Here is a 19116-nt window from a genome sequence, read left to right on the forward strand (position 1 = left end):
TGTCTATTTAGATCCTCTGCCCGTTTTTTTAATTGGATTTTTTTGCTATTGAGTTATATGAATTTTTTATATATTTTGAATATTAAACTCTTATCAGATAAATGATTTGCAAACATTTTCTTCCATTTGGTAGGTTGCCTTTTTATTTTGTTGATGGTTTCCTTTGCTGTATAGAAGCTCTTTAGTTTGATGTAAACCCATAACTTTTGTTGCCTTTGCTTTTGGTGTCATATTCAAAAAATCATCACCAAAACCGATGTCAATGCAGGACCTTGTCTGGATATGCAACTGGTACCACTGCAATGAATTACAGGTTACAGTACACAGGACTCATACATTCCAGGGAATAGTGCGTGTTCCCACTAGCTAGACTAAAACCCCTCAAGATTCAAAAGTCTTGCTCCATGGTGAGAAATAACTAGATTGAGTACTGCCCTGGTCCCATCTCACAAAACTTAAAAGCAAGACATAAAAGAAAGTAGTTCCAAGTAATTTAACTGCCTTCTAGAAAAAAGCTCAACGATATTTGTAGTAATATAAAAATGTCCCACATTCAACAAGGTAAAATTGACAGTGTCTGGTTTCTAATTTTAAAAAGTTATTAGGCATTCAAAAAACCAGGAAAATTTGAAACATAATGACAAGATAATTTAATTAATCAAAATTAACCCAGAACTGACACATATGACAGAATTAGTAAATAAAGACATTAAAATAGTTATTATAATTTTATTCCACATGTTCATGAAGTTAAGCAGAGACATGAAATCATAAAAAGGACCCAAATTGAACTTCTAGAGATAGAGCCAAAATTGTGTAAGAAAAAACATACACTGAATAAGATTAATAATATTTATGGAAGAAATAAAACATTAGTGAATTTGAACATGGAGTAATGGAAACAATTCCAAATTAAACACAGAAGAAGAAGAAAAATTTAAACGAAGAGAGCATAATTGAGTTTCGGGACAACTTCATTTAGCCTAGTTTATATGTAACTGGAGACTACAAAAGGGGACGGTGGATGCTTGAAAAACTACTGGCCAAATTTTTTTTCTGAATTTGTAGAAACTGTAAATGCATATATATAAGAAGTTCAACAAACCCCAAACACAATAACGAATGAAAAATTATAAGAATTAAACAGATATACCGTTTTGTAAGTCAAAAGAATTAATATTGTTATGATGCTATTTCTCCTCCAATTGGTCTATAGATTTAATCAAAATTCCAACAGGCTTATAAAGTAGAAATGAACTTATTCTAAGTTTCATATGAAAATGCAAATAACATAGTATAGATAAAAGAACATTGAAAAAAAAGAACAAATGAGGAGTAATGTTAACTGAATTTCAATATTTATTATAAAACTACAGTAATCAAGACTGTGAAATTGATGTAAAGGTTGACAAATAGAGCAATGGAATGGATATAGCTCAGTAATAGATCCACGCACATATGGACAACTGATTTTTGACAAATTGCCAAAGCAATTCAGAGAAAAACGGATATTATTTTCAACAAATGGTGTTGGAACAATTGGTTATTCAGATGAAAAACAAACTTTGATCCATATATCACACCATATAAAACATTTATGTAGGGCTTCCCTGGTGGCGCAGTGGTTGAGAGTCCGCCTGCCGATGCAGGGGACATGGGTTCGTGCCCTGGTCTGGGAAGATCCCGCATGCCGTGGAGCGGCTGGGCCCGTGAGCCATGGCCACAGAGCCTGCACATCTGGAGCCTGTGCTCCGCAATGGGAGAGGCCACAACAGTGAGAGGCCCGTGTACCGCAAAATAAACCCAAAAAACACATTTATGTAAAATGGATCATAGAAATAAATGTAATTACTATCTAAAACTATAAAAACTTCTAGAAAGAAACATAAAAGGAAACATTTATGACATTCAGTTAGGCAAATATATTTTAGATATGATACAAAAGCATGACCCATAAAAGATAACAACTGAAAAATGTTACTTCATTAAAATGAAAAACATTTCCTCAACCAAAGATTCCGTTAAGAGGATGAAAAGACAAGCCACAGACTGGGAGAAAATATTTGCAAATTTTATATCTAATAAAGTACTTGTATATGCAATATATATGAATGTATAGGAATATTCCAAACTAAAAACCCAAATAACCCAATTTTTAAAGTGGGGAAAAGATTTGAAGTGATACTTTACTAAGGAAGGTATGTAGAGGGCAAATAAGTACATGAAAAAATGTTTGACATAATGAATCATTAGGGAAACACAAATTAAAACCACCAAGGGATACCGCTACTAAGCACCTATTAGAATGGCTAAAAGTGGAAAGTGTTGGTGAATTTATGAAGGAACTGGAACTCTCATATACTGCTAGTGGAAATATAAAATGACAGAACCATGTTAGAAAAGTTTGACAGTTTCTTAAAAAGTTAAAAATACATCTATAGGATGATGCAGTCATTTGACTCCTCGATATTTCAGAGAAGTGAAAACATATATCCATACAAAAACGTATACTCAATGTTCATAGTCCCTTTATTTGTAATAACCGCCAAACTGGAAACAACTCAAATGACCATCAGCAGGTGAGTGGATAAACAATTTTTGGTATATCCATATGTGACAGGCTGATTAATCCAAGTCCTCTTCTCATTAACCTGTGAATGTAACTTTATATGGCAGAAAGGACTCTGCAGTTGTGATTAAGTTAAGGATCTTCAGGTAAGGAAATTCTCCTGGATTACCTGGGTGGGCCATAAATATAACCCCAAATGTCCTTATAAACTGGAGGAGAAGAGAAATTGGACTACAGAAGGGGAGACCATATGGTGACAGCAGCCAGGACTGTACTGCACACCTTGAAAATGGAGGAAGGGGCCACAAGTGGGAAAACAGGCAGTCCCTAGAAGCTCAAGAGGCAAGGAAAGGGATTCTCCTCTTAGAGTCTCCAAAACACACTAGTCCTGCCAATAATTTGACTTTACCTTGGTGAAATTCATTTTGGACTGTGACCTTCAAAAATGTAAGAGAATAAATTTGTGGTAATTTGTTATAGCAGCAAAAGGAAATAAATACATTATATAATGGAATGCTAATCAGCAATAAAAGAAATGAACTTTTTTTTTTTTTTTTTGCGGTATGCGGGCCTCTCACTGTTGTGGCCTCTCCCATTGTGGAGCACAGGCTCCGGACGCGCAGGCTCAGCGGCCATGGCTCACGGGCCCAGCCACCCCGCAGCATGTGGGATCTTCCCGGATCAGGGCACGAACCCGTGTCCCCTGCATCAGCAGGCGGACTCTCAACCACTGCGTCACCAGGGAAGCTCAGAAATGAACTATTGATATACATAATACAAGTGAATATAAAAATAATTATACTGAGTAAACAAAAAAAGACAAAAATAGTATATACCATTTACATAAAATTATGTCATTTACACAAAATTCTAGAACATGCAAAGAATCTATAGTGTCAGAGATCATGTTAGTTGTCTGGGGACATGAGGGACAGGTAGGTGAGGAAAGGAGTTTTATGTGGAAACCTTCAGGGATAAACAATATTTTATTATATTGACTGTAGGTTTGGTTTCATGGGTGCGTACATAGTCAAAACTTATCAAATTGTACACTTTAATTATGTGCAGTTTATAACATGCCAATTATACCTCTAAGCTTTTAAAATTAAAAATATATGTATGTAGCAGGTACACATATGCATATATACACACACATATATGCATACACATATACACATAATGTATATATATATGTATGTATATATGTATGTATAATATATAGTGGATATGGAAGAATGGAACAAAAAGAAAAAATACACATGGATGAAAAGTAGGAAAAGATAAAACTTGAGAAGCCACAAGTTCTAAAATTTATCTTATAGTAGCTTAAGAAAAAAAGCGAATAAAATTTAAAATTAGAGAACTGTTATAGAGATAATATAGGAAAGCCTCCCAGAAATAACAGGTATCATTTTATATACTGAAAAAAGGAGCTTACTAAGTGATCAGCATGAAGAATAAGTAGAACCATGCCAAGGCTCAGCATTATGAAATTTCAGAATACTGAGTTAAAGAGAAGATCCTAAAACATTAGAAGAGCTAGTACTGTGGAGGAACAAAAGGTTGGGAGAAAAAGGAAAGAAGAAAGAAAAAGAAAGAAAGAAAGAAAGAAAGGGGGGGGAGGGAGGGAGGGAGAGAGAGAAAGAAAGAGAAAAAGAGAAAAGAAAGAAAAGAAAGAAAGAAAGAGAAAGAAAGAAAGAAAGGAAAGAAAGAAACAGACAAATTTTAAAAATCACAAAACAGATTTGGATCCAGAATGACATTAGGCTATTTGATAGCAAATTTGTCTGTTAAAGTGAGCAGCATTATGATTCTGTAAAAGTTCTGGAAGGAAATAATTTCTACCTTAGAATTCTTCATCCAGCCAAATAGTTAATCAACTCTGTAGGTATGAAAAAAAAAAAAAAAGAATTTTTATGATATGCAAAGGCTCAAACAATTAACTCCTCAAACATCCTTTCTTAGGAAGCTACTAGAGAATGTCTTAGTAAAATAAGGCAGCAAATCAAAAAAGTGAAAGACATGGGATCAAGAAGAGATCTAATATAAGAAAGTTGAAAAGAGATGTCCCAGTATGACAGCTCTGCATCAATCTTGAAAGCTAAAAATTCCTTATTGGAGTAGAAGGAGACTGGTAAGATGGAGTAACATCTTCAAGAGAAAAAAAAAGTTATAATCACCTGTGTTTGAGTATAAGGAAAAATAATTGCTAAGCCTTTGATGTATTATTTTTGAACATTAAAAAAATGATGGAAGGGTTAATGATAAAAATAAAGCAAATGAAAAACAAGGAGTTATTTAAGAAAAAAATAAGAACTCTTACTTATAAGAAAGGAAATTAATCTTAGTATAATATTTGACTACCACTTGACTAAGCACTAAACAACTTTACTATGAAAATAATATATTCATTAACTACTAATTTAATCAAAATTGATGCACTTTATTGGGAAAATAAAGGAAGAGGGATTGTGGCGGTGGTGTACTGATAGTGTGAAAAGTTAAATTTCAGCTAATTCAATAGGAAATCAGTAGATGATATCTAAATTTAACAAATAATAAACTGCATCATAAGTATAATAAATTAGAAATATAGAGGGAAATGCCAGAACAAAGACTACTAAGAGCTAAAGAGGTTGCTTCTGGGAATAGGGCCTGGGGAGGACAAATGGGTGAAATAGTCATTGCTGTCTTTTTAAGTCTTTTCTCACTATTCCTTTACATTTTTAACCATTCACATATATTAATTTATTTCTTTAAAAAATGTTTAATGAGAAATCAGCAACTGTTGTCTTAGCAATGCCTCCTAATCAGTGCAGTTCTGCATAAGTCTCTGTTTGCATGATGAATCACTTATTTTCAGCAAAACATGCTTTACAGTTAAAAGGAAAAATAACTAAATAAAATATTTTAATTGAGGTCTAAATTTCATCATGCCAATTTTCCAAAAATAAAATAAAAAATGAATATCTACTGCGTGTTAGGCAAGGATTCCAATTTTGCTGATAAAAATTAATAAGAACATGTTCTTAACAGGTTATAGTTTATTAGTGGGTGGCAGTAGCAGCAAGTAAACAGAGATTAGAATTCATGGTGATTATGCTCATAAAACTGGGGAGGGTGGCAAGGTTCAGTTATGAAGAAATTTCAAAACTGGGATAGTTTCCAAATTTATAGAAAAACTTCTTGGATGGGCAAACGTAATCAAGATAATGAAAGGGGGGAGGGTGTGAATGATCTAATACTTATTGAATAGCAGGCAGAAGCCACCAGACAATTAGAATTTAAAACAGAATATATACCTTCCAAATCATTGAGGAAGCTGAAAACCAACAAACTAAGTTTAATATAACAAAGACAGAAAGCAAAAGAAATGGTAAAGAAACATAATATCCAAGGAGCACTAAGATAAAATGAAAAAAGGGCAAGGCACATCCATTTTGATAAATGTAATTCATATTTTGGTAAAGTTCTTCCATTAAATTTCTAAGAGAATTCTGGGGAAGTCACCTGTTAAGATCAAGCATTTAATTCCCTCTGTCTGAAATTCCAAATTAAATGACCAAGGAGGGGAGAGGAGGGAAAGGGAGAAATAAAGTAAATGAATGAATTTTCATTCCTACCTCAATGCTAGAAACTAGTAAAGAGTTATGGAATAGACAAAGCCAGATTAAATAAAGATATCTAGTCAGATTTGGTGCTAAATTACTGGAAGAAACTTTAAGGGATTCTGATTTGAGTTCACTAATATCTGTTGATTGGAAAAGCAAGGATAAGTGGACAGAGCAAACAGACTGTTTAGCATCCCTTCATCACTATGTGTTAACAGGTGAGAAGCGATAGCCCAGGGAAAGTTGGTCCATACCAAACAGAAAAACAATTCAAAGTGGAGTTTTTCATTGGTTCTACTGGGTTTACTTTGATACAGGGAGAAACAGAAACAGGAAAGAATTAGACAAAAACACACAATTTGCCTGAAGTAGAAACCAGGCCAAAAATAAATTTTCATTAGTAAATGTAGCCAGAAGCATAGCTGATTAAACACTTTAAAACAAAATGGCACAAAGGAAACTGCCCAAAGACCCACTTCTTACCCAAATCATCTCAAGATTTTAGTTCACTGAGCTAGCAAATGAACTGAGAGCAAACAGCCATCCACTTTAAGATTTGATTGGAGGAGGATAACAGAGAGCAATGACTAGGAGAATCCTCTCAATTGCTTTGGTCAAATACCTGGCTTGTATAGACCTCTCCTTCATTAGGATGAAAATTAGAAATTAATATATAGGACTCATGAAAATGCTTATTCTTTTTTTTTCAATAAAACAGGAAATAATATGTCTCAAAGGTTGCAAAAGAGTAAAACTTTGAACAAGGCAAGCTACAATAAACAAAATACAGATAGCATCTGCAATTTCCCCTAAGTAACAACAAAAAAAGGATTCTCAAAAATTGTTACAACATGCTAAAATGAAAACAGAGCTGGGCAAATTGAAGAAATAATTCAGGGTTGCTAATAATTTGTTGGTAGACACTTAAAATGCTTTTTGAAGAAATAAAGAAAAAAATCTACCCATGAAAAAAATGGATCATTGATAGAGAAGACAATCTTAAGCAGCACTGTCAGAATATAGAAAAAAAAGTGCATTTCCAATTGGCTATGGAAGGTTTTTTCAAGCCTGGGTCTGAAGCAGAGAAAGGTTCAGAATTTCCCGATCCCTTTTTTACTTCTTACTATCAAAACATGCCATTCTTAAAAACAATGTGGTACTCAAGCACTATGCAGGTCTTGGATTAGATGATGAAAATTGTAATAATCATGTCTTAAACAACATATTTAGACAGAATATCCTTGTATATACATTTATTGTTCAGTTCTATCATTACATAGTGTTTTTAGAGCATATAAAATGTTTTGCAAAACATGAATTTATACGAACTGTATACTAAAGTAACGGTTATCCATGATTAAAATTCTAGACTAATGTTGTCTAAATGGTCATAAGTGCCTCTGAGTAGGTGATTTCTTCACATCTGGTAAGAGTTATGACTAATTGCAAGCTGTACACTGTTGTGCACACCCCCAACTCACTCAACATGGAGCAACGTGTGAGAAATAGAGAAGCATCATTCAAAATATTAGTGGCCCAAAGGAGGCATTACGCGGAAGACTATTTTCCTTAGTAAGGAACTTTGAATTTACTGTACACCCCCAATTTTTTTGTCTATGTTCAGTGATGGACTTTGTAAATCTTTTTGTTTCATATTATAACATGCACAAAATATGAAGAGGAACATGTAATTTGAAACCTATGTGAATAAAATTTGTTTTCATTACCATTTTCCATACTTTCAATCCATGAATAATATTGCTCTCTAATTTTTATAAGCATAATAAAAGATCATAAATAATCATAAATTACTAATGTTACATAAAAAATAAATGCAAATTCAGAGATTAACAATATATGGATTATTTTTAGATAATTTTATTTTCTAAATTTAAACCTTTATATGTTGAAATTCATAGGTAGGCTGTTTTTCGTTTTTTTTTTTACATCTTTATTGGAGTATAATTGCTTTACAATGTTGTGTTAGTTTCTGCTGTACAACAAAGTGAATCAGCTATATGTATACATATATCCCCATATCCCCTCCCTCTTGCGCCTCCCTCCCACCCACCCTGTCCCGCCCCTCTAGGTGGTCACAAAGCATAAAGCTGATCTCCCTGTGCTATGCGGCTGCTTCCCACTAGCTATCTATTTTACATTTGGTAGTGTATATATGTCAATGCCACTCTCTCACTTCATCCCTGCTTCCCCTTCCCCCATTGTGTCCTCAAGTCCATTCTCTACGTCTGCTTCTTTATTCCTGCCCTGGCCTGATTTCTTTTGAATCACGGCATAAGTACTGAACTGTAAGGAAAGGGTGTTAAATTCGACTTTTCCTGATCTGCGTTTTATAGGAACATCTATACTACAAGCATAACTAGTACTGGGATATCTTAGAATCTTTAAGATTAGAAAAAGTAGCAAAAACAGGGAGAGCCAATATGGTAAATGGATTACTTTTTAGAATGCACTACAAAAAGCCATCCTCAAAACAACCATATCAGCCTCAATTTATATAAGAGAAAGAGGGAAGTTTAAAGAAGTAAAATTATGGCAAAGATCATGCAATCACACATAGCAAATCATACAGAAGTATCATCTGAACACAAGCTTCTTGACTCTTGCACTCAAGTTCATGACCATCCATCTCGCTCTTATTGTAAGTCTGAGGCCACCTTGTGTTATGTTCAATCTGTATGCAAAGTAATTTTGGGCAAATAGACTATAAGTGTACCACTGACTGCAAGTAAATATAACACTGCGTCTGCGAGATCCACCAGTTCACAGATAAAAACTATTTTTATGTCTTTCGAATATGTCTAAATTGAGCTAATGTCAGTAAATTAAACTCATTTTACTTAAAAGAAAAAAAAGAAGTTGAATCTTTGCAATGAGCTAAACTTTGGGAGAATCATTTGAAAAAATGAACTGGGAAATGCTGGTGCAACCAAGCGGGCAGATGAAATAGGTAAAGATTGAAAACTGTGCTGAGTAATGAACAATATTTAATCTCATTGATCTGGAGTCAGAGTAGAGAGTTAATGATGTTTTATAAAAACATTATTTACAAAGTATTGAGGCTACTATATAGCAATTCCTATAGGAGGAACACAAGTGCTAATCTTCATAACATTTCTACCTGCCAGATAGGTATCTTAGCTCCACCTCTACTAGTTTTGTGACTTTGAACACTTGCTTAATTTCTCTGCCCTTGTTTCCTCATCTATGAAATTACATTAATAGAAATGTCTCTTTATGAATATTAAGGGGGTTACTACAAGCAAAACACTTTAAACAGTGTTTAAACATTTAATAATAGTACATTATTATTCTGATTTCAGAAGTGAGGAAACTGAAATCCACTGAAATTAGTTTGCCCACGATCACCCACTATCACAGTCTGTGTGATTCCATATCGCGGCTTTTTATTGCACATGTTGCCTTTCTCACAATGACTTTAAATTATGACAGTAAATTATTTTAAAAACACAAACCTAACACATATCTATCCTATACATAAATCAAGGAGAACTATAAACTTTTATTATATATTTTATTTTTAGAAAAGCCATGTTGAGACACGTCATCAAGACAGAATATTCACCAAAACAGAATATTCACCAAAGCGTCTTCTTTTGCAAAAATTTATACAGTAAAAAATAGGAATTAAAATACCTAGAGAAAAAATAAATTGACAGCATTTGAGGTATTTACAAAGGTCATGATAAGACAACTGGAGACAAAGTCTGAGTTCTCCGTTACAAGTATAAAAACTCCTTTACTGAAGTATCCAGTAAAGGAGACCAGACAGTAACTCTCATTTAGGAACCTCATCAAACCTTAAAGAAGAGGAATTGGGGAATTATAATTAATATTAGAAACACATTAAAGTTATATTTTCATAGTACTAAATGCATGTATGCAGCTAAGTGTATCTAGAATCTATATAGTTTGCCTCTACTAATAATAGAGATCATCTATTTACAACTTACTTTAGTCCACTCACTTAAATCCATTATCTCACTCAGTGCTTACACAGTTACATTAAGTTTTTACAAAATTGTTTCTCAAATGGGCCTTGTAAGAATTCCATAGGATGCATGTTTGTAAAGAACACAGATTCCTAGTTTCCTTTCCTGCAGATGAGATTCTATAAGTCTGGAGGCACTGAAGAATTTACATTTTAACAAGAAATCCAGGTGATTATTTAGATCTTCCATATTTGGGAAATGAGCTAAGGTAGATAGAACAAATTGCTCAAGATACCAGTGAGTGATGGAAACTGTGTTTAAGCCAGAACTTTTGCATATATTTGCAACGTAGCCACACCTCCACCCCCAAATTGCTGCTACTAGCGCTCCAAAGCCAAACATAAAATATATACACTCTTAGGAGTTATTCTGGGGCAATGCCTTTCGGTCAGCCTATTAACTTTCTAGAAACATAATAATAAGAAGTGTACCATGAATAATACAGTGCAATTGAAAAATACTTTCAGCAATGTACTTTCACATCCATCCAATTTACCCACAAGAAAGTCCTCTCCTCCATAGCCAACTGTATCTCAGTTATCGTGAGGATGTGAATTTGGGGCCTCATTTTTTGGTGAACCTGGATCCTGCAGCTGGTGCAGGCTTCTTACATGCTTGCTGAGTTGAAACCAACCAGAATTTAAAATAATTGCTGCTTTACTGTGCAATTTAGGAGGAAAGGCAATAAATTAAGGGACAGCTGGATTGGTCGTACTAATGATCTGTCAGGGTTAGAATATGATTTCACACTTCTGTAACTTCTGATGAGCTGCAGAGTCAGAAGGCGTCATGGAGATCATTCTGTCTAAAGTTTTCATTTTACTAAGGCCACAGAAGGGATAGCAACCTTACCACAATCAAACTCAGAGATCTTAGAACTCTGCTTTGAACTCATTAAGAGTTAACTTTGCAATGCATGTAACATCTAAACCATAGTTCCCTCACCTTGAAAATAAAAAACAAATTATATATCTAACTACTAAAGCTTTAGTAAGTATGAAATAATGCAGTGTACTTTTAAGTTATTGTAACAGTGGGCAGTAATAGTATTCGCACAACATTAGCTGACTCAGCTGTTCTTGTTGTTGTTACCCTTTGCTACAATCCTGAGAGATGAGGATTATTACCCTGAAACAGTGGATAAGGAACCTATGGCCCAGAAAAAGTAAATACCCAGAGTTATAGAGGTAAAGACAGGATTCAGTCACAGGAAACTTTGAGTCAATGCTCTTTCCATCAAGGCACAACTACTTTATATTAATCTGCAAGTATTAATATTTTCTAAACATCTGAGCAATTATAAAATACTAAAATAATAAATAGAAGAAGGTTGAGCTTTCCTGTGCTTTCTTAAAGATTTGGGGGCTTTTTCTTGATAAGTTAATTTATATACAGTTGACCCTTGAACAACATGAGGGTTAGGGGTGCTGACTCTCCATGCAGTCAAAACTCACATATAATTTATAGTTGGCCTCTAAATACCTGGTTCTTCTGTATCCGCAGTTCTGCATCCGTGGATTCAATCAACTGCAGATCGTGCAGTATTTACTATTGAAGAAAAACCACATATAAGTGGACCCACATAAGCCAGACCCATGTTGTGCAAGGGACAACTGTGATCGTCAACCCCCAATATTTTTGTCCAGGAACATTCATGTGCACAGTACAATGTTAAATTCTAGATTCAGATGAAAAATTCAGCTCTCTAGAATCCTCAAGAAATATGAGGCTTTGGATAACTGAACTTCTAGACAGCTTTAATAAACACACATATTTACATTATAATTATTTTGTTAATTTTTTTTTTTTTTTTTTTTTTTTTGCGGTACGCGGGCCTCTTACTGTTGTGGCCTCTCCCGTTGCGGAGCACAGGCTCCAGACGTGCAGGCTCAGTGGCCATGGCTCACGGGCCCAGCCGCTCTGCGGCATGTGGGATCTTCCCGGACCAGGGCACGAACCTGCGTCCCCTGCATCGGCAGGCGGACTCTCAACCACTGTGCCACCAGGGAAGCCCACATTATAATTATTTTGGATGCAATTTCTTTTAAACTTTATCACTTGTCTTCATTCCTAATATAAGATATATATTTATCACATAATATATACTATTGTTGCTAATTCAAAGTTATCATTTTAAACATCCATGTTCTTACTTTGAAGTAACATGGTAATAATTCCTCTGAGCCATTTGAGGTGTACAGCATTTTTAAGAAATGATGCTAGACACACATTTGCTTTTTGGATTGAAATATCTCTATATTCTTTTTTTTAACATCTTTATTGGAGTATAATTGCTTTACAATGTTGTGTTAGTTTCTGCTATATGACAAAGTGAATCAGCTATATGTGTACATATATCCCCATATTCCCTCCCTCTTGCATCTCCCTCCCATCCTCCCTATCCCACCCCTCTAGGTGGTCACAAAGCACCGAGCTGATCTCCCTGGGGTACGCGGCTGCTTCCCACTAGTTACCTATTTTACATTTGATAGTGTTCTATATTCTTTTCATAGTTTGGCTCACCCTTACTAGGAGATTATCTATAACAAGAGTCATAAATATCTAAGAAGTCTGCTGTGGAAAGGGAAAGAAAGGGAAGGGTGAAAATTAATAGATCAGAAGACCAGAGAGGCTCTCAATTAGATTATATGGTCAATTCTTTCTGATGATACAGGTTGATACTCAGTATGAGCCTGAGTACCAGTCAGTACCTAAGTACCAGTCAGCATAATTTCTGACCCTAAAATATCTTCCCCAACTGTTTTCCCTATATGGCTGGGAAGTATTTTAACAAGACACAATGCCTTCTCTTCTTCAGTCATAAATAAAAGAATAGAGTGTCAAAATACCAGGGATAGTTAATATGAATGCGTGAATGCATTTCTGTCAATATATAAATGGCTTCAGATTTTTTCCTGGCTTCACCAGGGTAAGGGTACAGGAAGATTCTAGGTCCTGAAAATATCAGCGAAGGGAAAAGAAGGCTTAAACAGTGGATATCAGAGATTCTGAAACCAGGTATTCTCCCCAACACCGTCCTAGTTCTTATGAAGTAGCACAAAGCAGGCTGGTGGCTGGGAGGCACTACAGGTGGGCCCCCTGCACAAGTAATTTCTTTTGAGAAAAAGAGAATGAAAGTGCTTGCGGTCTGTAAATCCCCATGTAAGTGTAAAGATTATTATTACATAATTTATTGAGTAGGAAGTATTTGATTATGTGGAAATATTAAAAACACTCTTCTCATGTTTAATCAAATGTCCTTTAGGATAATGATGAATCACTTAACAGCTTCAGCTGATCCCATTAAACCCAAGCCTTTTGGGACAGGCTGTGTTTGATGTGACCTATGGCTTCTCTGAAAGTCTTACTAGCTGTATTGGTAAATAACAGCCACCAGAAGCCAGAACTAACACTGCCCTTTTCTCATCCACTCTTGTATGACACATGAGTCCATTTTAAATCAAGTGAAACGGAACAAGCCTGGCTGAGGAGCACAGTTGAACTTTTACCAGAAATCACTGATGATTTGCCAGAGAATGTGTTCCTCCAACACATGCCAAGGCAAAGGCAAACACACACTCCCAGTTGTCTGTAAGCATATTACACTCCAGTTTACCCTTGGGACTTCAGAAATAAAGTATGAAATAATCCCATCCCAACCCTCCCCCCACTCTAGCTGAGGATTCTCACTTTTTACTTCCTAACTTATTATGCCACTTAATGGAAAAATCTAGGATTTAATTAAAAAATCAAAAATATATGTGGGTCTTTTCTTCAGAAAATAAAACTTAACTGGCACGGCCAAGAAACAAAATGTCACCATCTTCCTAGAAAAATGCAGAGTTGCCTATAAATAAAGGTTATGTTTAGCAGGCTTCCTACTGTACGAAGTTCTCTATAGCAAGAGCCTGCTAAATATGGGTTGAGTGGATAGTGAATAAATGCAATTTATTTGCAATGGAATTTTAAAATTATGAAAATAATTGAATATCTAAATTTACTTTACGGGAATTTGGGGGAAGTTTTTCTGAGGGATGGGCGTATGAATTGAGTAGTTTGGGACTGTAACTCAAGACTACTGTAAGGAATCCTTAGATGGTCTGGAATCCAGTTTTCCCTAAGAAACCCTAAAGTAATAAAACTGAGGGAGACAAAGGAAAATACAGGGCAACCAATTATTAAGAAACCACTGAGAGTTATTTTTACTCCTAAGAAGTCAGAAAAGATGGATGAGCCTGGGAAGAATAACAACTATTATTATTTACTATATTTTTGAGCCCCAACTGTGTGCCAGACAAACTGCTAAGTAAAACTTTGCAACATATATATTATCTTCACTTCACAGAGGTGGTGATGGAGGCTCAGAGATATTAAAGAACATAACTTGTAAGTAGGATATGTAGGACTAAAATCCAAGGCTGAAAATGAAGATACTAGATTAACTTGAGAAATTTGGTCTTACATATAGTATTTCATTTCAAGATAACTATTCTGACATCTATCTTGATTTATTGAAAAACACTGAGTAATATCAGTGAGGGAATTTGGATCAGTGATTGATTACTACATATTTCTCAAGTATACTGGAACATCTCCAAGCCTGCTGAGAGTTTAATTATAGAGTGTGTTTTTCAAGTGTCAGTGAACACTTTTAAAGTTTTGTAATAACAGCGTTTTCTGAATATCTCAGGCTATTTCTAGGTATTATAAAGTTGAAATCAAAATCACAAAAGACATATCACTTGCTTAAGATAAAAAATAATCCTCATAACTTGGTTTACTTACCTAAATTATTTCCTAAGAGCGAACTAAAAGCAGGGCTTTCCTTTTATCTGGCCCAGGGGAAAACAAAAATCATCTCTGTTTTCATTGCACCTGCCCCTCCCATAGAACAGAGGAAGACCATAGGAGTCAGGTGTTCACTCTTTTCGTATTTATATATGAAGTAAATTCCAAAGAAGTTAAAAACTTCACTCAAGGTTTTTAAGCTAGTTACAAAGGCGAGCTTAGCATTTAGAACCCCAGAGTTCCAGTACAGAATTTTCTCCTCTTTAATGTGCAGTTTTCAGGTTAATGTTATGATGAAGCGCACCCTTAAAAGTTTTCTGTCTCATACTTCCTGGGTCAGAAAGCATCTAGAATAGTATTTTACTCCTCCCTCTTTGTAAAATTAAAACAGCTAATACTGAGTTTGGCATGTCTTTTTGGAATGCCCACTCAGGGTTAAGAAGCAATTAACCAGGACCACTTTAATGATGTTTCCTTTCCTATCCCTCCTGCTCTCCTCATTTATCCTTCTTTTAAAGTTGCCTTTTCTGCCAAAAAGTAAAGGAAGACTTGAAAATAAATGGCTCATAATGCATCATAAAGGAAACAATATGAAGCTCCAGGACTTGTATAAATTTTTATCAGTCACTTTGAGCAATCACAGTTGGTCCTAAAGTTGGCAATTATTTGCTTTTAAAAACACAATATGTGTCCATACATAATAAGTTATATGGGGGCATGTCAAGATTCCAGGTCCCAGAAATACATTACCCATAGCCATGCCTCAGAGGAGGACATTAATCGTATGAAGCTGGTGCAAAGTTCCTATAATTGTCTTCATTCTGAAAGTTTGTATGTGTTTAAAACAATGATTAAAGAGAATACAACTTCTTGAACAACTGAATTTTCTTTGGAACATTTAGACTTGAAGTGGAACTGCATACTACCTGAATGTTTTGTCTACCCAGACAGTCTTTCACCTCACTCCCAATTCCAACATATTTGTAAAATAACCTAGAGAACTTGGATTTGAACAGAGTATAAAATTATGCTGTTCAAAGCTCACTCAGTCCAATATTCTGCCTAATGCAGGAATCCCTACTAAATCATCCCTGGCGGGTCCACCAATTTTTGCTTAAAGAAAGGCAAAGAGCTACACCGAAACTGTTGACCAAAATAATATGGATAAAATCTGGGTTGGGGGGAGTAGGAATATGTAACTAAATATTTACTTCACTGCTTTTTTTGGCCGTGCCTCACGACTTGCAGGATCTCAGGTCCCCAACTAGGTATTGAACATGTGCCATGGCGGTGAAAGGTCGGAATTGTAACAACTAGGCCACCAGGGAATTCCCTATTTACTTCACTTTGCATGAGCAAATTTACCATTCCAGAATTCACATATCTTAGGTACCATATGGTCAGCTATGGCATAATTACCGTCATTAATTCAATTAAATGGCAATTATGTTGTTTAATAATTTTTGGACAAACTCCAGAAAACTGGAAATATGTACAAAAATATATGTGGTCTATTAAAAACCTGTTAAATAAAATAAGGAACAAGGACCAAAGGGTGAGAATAACTTGGAAAAATTCTTGATTTGACTATGAACATGTAGACTCATCACTGCATCCAGGGAGAAACTTGAAGGAGAAGCAAAGAGGGATAATACAACGTCCCTACAAGAGGAACCTACCAATATTAACAAAAAAATTGAAACCCAGAATCAAGCATAGGACAAGGAAAAAATGGATTTTTCTAAGAAACTTTCAGAGCTCCTTCAACAGGCCAACTTCTGGAACAGTCCCAAAATTAATTTATCCTAGGATTGTGTAAAATGGTCTCAAATAGGAGATACACTTATGTGGAGCTTATTAGCCATCTGAAACACAGACTGGGACAAACCTGGTCCAATATCTCTGTCTTCAAACCTCAGGGTGCTGGTAGGAAAACCCCTACTAAGCTGGTTTACTGCAATGCATTGACACAGTCTTAGAGAGATATACATTAAATCAAGTCCCCGAAATGACGAATTCCGCTTCTCCTAGGGACCGTGCGGAGGCTCAGAGATCAGACTCATCTCGGATGCAGAGTGAAGAGGCATTAAAAAAATAAAAGAAGAACATTTTTTAAACTTCACAGAGTTCTCCACCTCTGCGTCGCATTAGTCTGGAAAGGATGCTCCTACACAACTGCAAGGGCATGCAGACGGTACGTGACGCCCACAGGGAGGGGGGACCAAGATTCCGACTGACCTTTTTGCTGTTTAAAGGACTGAATCGAGCCTGAATGATGGACCATTTTCACTCAGTGCGTCCCCGCCGGCTTAGGAAGCTGTCCGAGAAAAAGGTGACCTGTAGCCGTACCCTGAGAGAGCCTCCCGGGCTCAATGCAATTCCGGAATATCCGCGAGCGCCCTGCAATCCGACACCTGCTTTAGCCAGCACTTCGCTCCCTAGGCTGCGCGCCCTCTGTTGTCATGGCAACGGCTAGGGCGGTCCAGCGTCCGGCTCCCCTTAGCGGCTACTCGCGGAATAGCCCCGCATCCCCAGAGTGTCCAGTGCCGCAGTGTGGGTGGGCGTTATGCGGGGTATCCTGGGCGTGGGAGGGGAGAATTTTTCCTAGAGACTGTAAATAAATCTGAGCAAATCTCTAGAACCGCTAATAATTCCCTCTTTTTCGTTTTGAGCCTGGTTACTATATCCAGGCACAGACACTGATTTCCTAAAAGTTGGTCTGTAACACTAGCACCTACAGAAGGGCAAAGTTGGTTTCTGCTCTGAGAGGAATGCAGTTGCAGATGCAGAGACGTTTCTGTTTTTCCTCTTAAACTTGAATTTGGAAAATATGGATAACCTCCACTTATACAGTAGAATGGTTTTTATTAAACAATATTAAATGTCTTGCACATTACACTTGAGTTCTCCTCTTGTATTTCAGCTCTTGGGACTGAATTATATATGATAGTGACCCTGGACCATTTATCACCTACTAAGTAACAGGTGCTGAAAAAACACTAACCATGCTACTTAATTTAATCCTCATAAAAGCCCTACAAAGTGGGTAGACTATTATCATACTAATATTATAAAGGAAACGGAAGCACAGCACAACAAAGAATTCTCAAGATCATGTAAACCAACACCTTACTTGAGAGACAAAGGAAGGCATCTGACACCTAAAGACGTGAAGTCACTTTTAGAAGGTCACAGTGGCCAAAATAGGAAAGCTCAGGATGCAGACACTGAAGAAATACTTGGTTAGAAGAATGAACTCAATGTGAGCTTACCTCCAACTGAAGATTTGGAACAAACCTCAGAGATGATCTCCACAAAGGGTCTTTTTAGAGATGTTTTATAAAAGAGGGCACTGAAACCCAGAGCAATAAATCACTTGCCTGAGGATGTTTTTGTTATATTTGCTCCTTTCGTTAAAATTCCAATGCAACTCAACTCACAGGTCATTCTGATACAACCCAACTCGCAGGTAAAGACTAGACTATGTATTTAAGGACTAGTTTATGGCAGGAAACTAACACCCCCAAAATATTAGATACTATTATTATAATTATGATGCCTGTGGATCGATCTTCCTTTTCAAATCCTTTTAAATCACTGGGATTTGAATCAGAAATATTTTTGAAATGTGAGCATTAATTCAACTCATGATCAGGAAAAACAGTTGAAAGAATTAAAAGCCTCTGGTTCTACCCTACCTATACTCCAGCTATAGGTAACATCTTCAATTTCCTAAAGACTCTTTTTTCTGCTGATGTCTGATTTTCTCCAACCACAGCCCAGCAGGAGGCAAGAATGTGTGCGGCTGGAGCTAAGACTGACTAAGAATTTGAACCTCATTAGAAAGAATTTAACCTCATTATTTTTTTCCCAAAAAAGGAGTTTGGCATTCTTTCTAATACCCCTGCATCCAAACCTCTGCAGGGCAGCTATGATTAAATTATCTTCTCATAAAGCTGATAACTTTTAATTAGAAACATTTTAGGCTGGACTGACAGATTGACTAGCAAGGGACTCAAAGAACATCTTTGCTTGTTTTAAAATCAGTCTTTTAAGGAAGGTTGCTAGAGGAACAGCTTTGCAAGGGGCCCAGGAAATTTCTAGCACCATCTGGTTT

General features: G+C 36.0%; 1 protein-coding gene across 1 annotated transcript in view; it reads right to left on the bottom strand.

Moving 5' to 3' along the window:
* ANO3 (anoctamin 3) overlaps positions 1-17432 on the bottom strand; it is a 269884-nt gene extending 252452 nt beyond the window's left edge. The window contains exon 1 of the mRNA XM_067749578.1: positions 17238-17432. Coding sequence (XP_067605679.1) covers positions 17238-17283 — 46 coding nt within the window. The 5' untranslated portion in view covers positions 17284-17432. The remainder of the gene's footprint in view (positions 1-17237) is intronic.
* Between the last annotated feature and the right edge of the window lie 1684 nt (positions 17433-19116).

The sequence above is a fragment of the Pseudorca crassidens genome, chromosome 9, assembly GCF_039906515.1.
Source record: "Pseudorca crassidens isolate mPseCra1 chromosome 9, mPseCra1.hap1, whole genome shotgun sequence".
Classification (NCBI taxonomy): domain Eukaryota; kingdom Metazoa; phylum Chordata; class Mammalia; order Artiodactyla; family Delphinidae; genus Pseudorca; species Pseudorca crassidens.